Raw genomic sequence first — 2558 nt, forward strand, 5'->3', positions numbered from 1 at the left:
CATAGCAGGAGAGCGGTCAGCAGCCCACTCTACAAAAAAAGACCCCTGCTTTTCCCTCCTGAAAATGCCCTCACAGAAGACTGCACACAATGAGATAGGGGTAATTCTCAAGATGAAGAAAAGAAAGGAAGGTCAGAGGGAAGAAGGGAAAGAGAGAGGGAGAGAGTGAGTGAAATATCAGAATGGCCAAAATAAAAAAATAATGGAAATACTGAATGCAGACTGGGATTCAGAGAAGTTGAACCACTCATGCGTTATTGATGGGAATGCAAGATGGTACAGCCACTCTGGAAAACAGTTTGGCAAACAATTCTTATAAAACTAAACATGCAACTAGGCCATCATGTCGCCCGAGGAGGAGCTGGACGGGTGCGAGCCGGAGCCTCTAGGGAAGCGGCCGGCCGTCCTGCCTTTGCTGGAGTTGGTCGGCGAGGCCAGTAACAGCCCCGGCAAGGACGGCTCACTCCCCTCGACGCCGCCCCCAGCAGAGGAGGAGGAGGACGAGTTGTACCGGCAGTCCCTGGAGATTATCTCTCGATACCTCCGGGAGCAGGCAACCGGCACCAAGGACGCGAAGCCACTGGGCAGGTCTGGGGCCGCCAGCCGGAAGGCGTTAGAGACCCTGCGACGGGTCGGGGACGGTGTGCAACGGAACCACGAGACGGCCTTCCAAGGCATGCTTCGGAAACTGGACATCAAAAACGAAGACGATGTCAAATCTTTGTCTCGAGTGATGGTCCATGTTTTCAGTGACGGAGTAACAAACTGGGGCAGGATTGTGACTCTCATTTCTTTTGGTGCCTTTGTGGCCAAACACTTGAAGAGTATAAACCAAGAAAGCTGCATCGAACCATTAGCAGAAAGCATCACAGATGTTCTCGTAAGGACAAAATGAGACTGGCTAGTCAAACAAAGAGGCTGGGATGGGTTTGTGGACTTCTTCCATGTAGAGGACCTAGAAGGCGGCATCAGAAATGTGCTGCTGGCTTTTGCAGGTGTTGCCGGAGTAGGAGCTGGTTTGGCGTATCTAATAAGATAGCCTTTTAAGTGCAATAATTGACTCTTAACCAACTCCAGCCACCAAAACCACATACGCCTGCTGTGAAATCAGATGTATTTATGAAGTTGGACTTAAAGCTGTGCAGGCCATAACCTCCAGGAGTTCTAGTCTAGCAACGGAGAAAAGCAAGCGGCAGGAGGCTTATGGCTAACAGGAATAAATACATGGGAAAAGTAGTCCCTCTTGAAGAGTCACTGTCTGAAAGAAGTGAAAGAAGCGGAGTTCAGTTTCAGCAACAGGCAAACTTTGGGAGGCCACGGAGGAGGACTTTTAGATTTAGTGAAGACGGTAGGGTGGAGAGACTTTAATTACTTTGCCTAGAACAGGAAAGTGGCCAGTAGCCAGGCTAGTCATAGAGTTCATTAAATATGCCCACTGAATCCATTAACTTCTATAGTGTTAAAATAGAAGCACTAACAACGCCAGCGGCATGTGTAAAATGGATTTAAGCTATAAGTAATAGAACCTATGACTAGAAGCCTCAACACTGTACAACAGAGTGTGAAGGGAAGCTTTATCCTCTATAATTAGCTTTCCTAGATGTGCTTCTTGAATAGAAAGTCCAATGCTCAGGATGTTTATACCTGTTCTACTCTGGTTTGGTTTGAGTGATTCCTAGTTTATTAGCCTAGTGTCATGGCCAAGAATACTTGACTTAAGGCTCAATTACAAATCTGGAATATGCTGTTTTTAAGACAAAAACTTGTAACCGTCTGTAAAAATTGTATATATTTTTACAGAACATCTGTTTGAAATGTAAAGGGAGAAAAGTCTGAAATTACATTAGTTTTTTCATACCCTTTTGAAATTTACAACTTCTGTAGTTAGGAACCTGTTTCTTATAGCTTTTTCTATTCTAAATTTTGTGCTAGTCAGTTCTAGATTGTATACAGAACCAACTGATGTAATTGTATGCAACCTGGTTGTAGTACAACAATTCTGATTCATAACTATGCAGGCTTTAATTTTCCTATCTGATTTTGGTAAGTATTTCTTAAATAGCTGTTTGGGTTTTTTGTTTTTGTTTTTAACCTGGGGCTGAGAAATTGAGGAATGGAAATTAATCCTTTCACTTTGTTACATGTGGGTTTTCAATAATTGAGTCAAGGTTTTAAGGATTTATTGGGGGGGCAGGGCACACAGGCTGATGACTTACAAATAATGGGCTCTGATTGGGCAACTACTCATTTGAGTTCCTTCCATTTGACTTAATTTAACTGGTGAAATTTTAACTGAGTTCATGAGCTCATCTTCAAAGCTTTTGCTAAAAGATTTTCAGCTGTTCCAAATGGGACTTATTAGGAGTATGTATAAAAAGATCACATTGGGTGGATGAGAGACATTTGATCCCTTGTTTGCTTAATAAATTGTACAATGATGGCTTGGAAAAGCAGGCTATAGTCTAACCATGGTGCTATTACTAGGCTTGCTTGTTAAACGCAGGTCTAAGCCTAGTGAGTTAATAAAACGAATACTTATTTCTTTTCTATTAATGATT

The 2558-nt window shown here is 43.0% G+C and overlaps 1 protein-coding gene across 1 annotated transcript; it reads left to right on the forward strand.

The window, feature by feature from the left end:
* The first annotated feature begins 343 nt into the window (after nucleotides 1-343).
* On the forward strand, nucleotides 344-2558 carry LOC132351951 (induced myeloid leukemia cell differentiation protein Mcl-1 homolog). The gene has a single exon (XM_059902081.1). It carries the CDS (start codon nucleotides 344-346, stop codon nucleotides 893-895), a length of 552 nt encoding a protein of 183 aa, XP_059758064.1. The 3' UTR covers nucleotides 896-2558.

The sequence above is a fragment of the Balaenoptera ricei genome, chromosome 17 (genome assembly GCF_028023285.1).
Source record: "Balaenoptera ricei isolate mBalRic1 chromosome 17, mBalRic1.hap2, whole genome shotgun sequence".
NCBI classification, from domain to species: Eukaryota; Metazoa; Chordata; class Mammalia; order Artiodactyla; family Balaenopteridae; genus Balaenoptera; species Balaenoptera ricei.

Coding starts and splice junctions, on each gene's coding strand:
- LOC132351951 (XM_059902081.1), top strand. CDS start 344: ATGTCGCCCGAGGAGGAGCTGGACGGGTGCGAGCCGGAGCCTCTAGGG.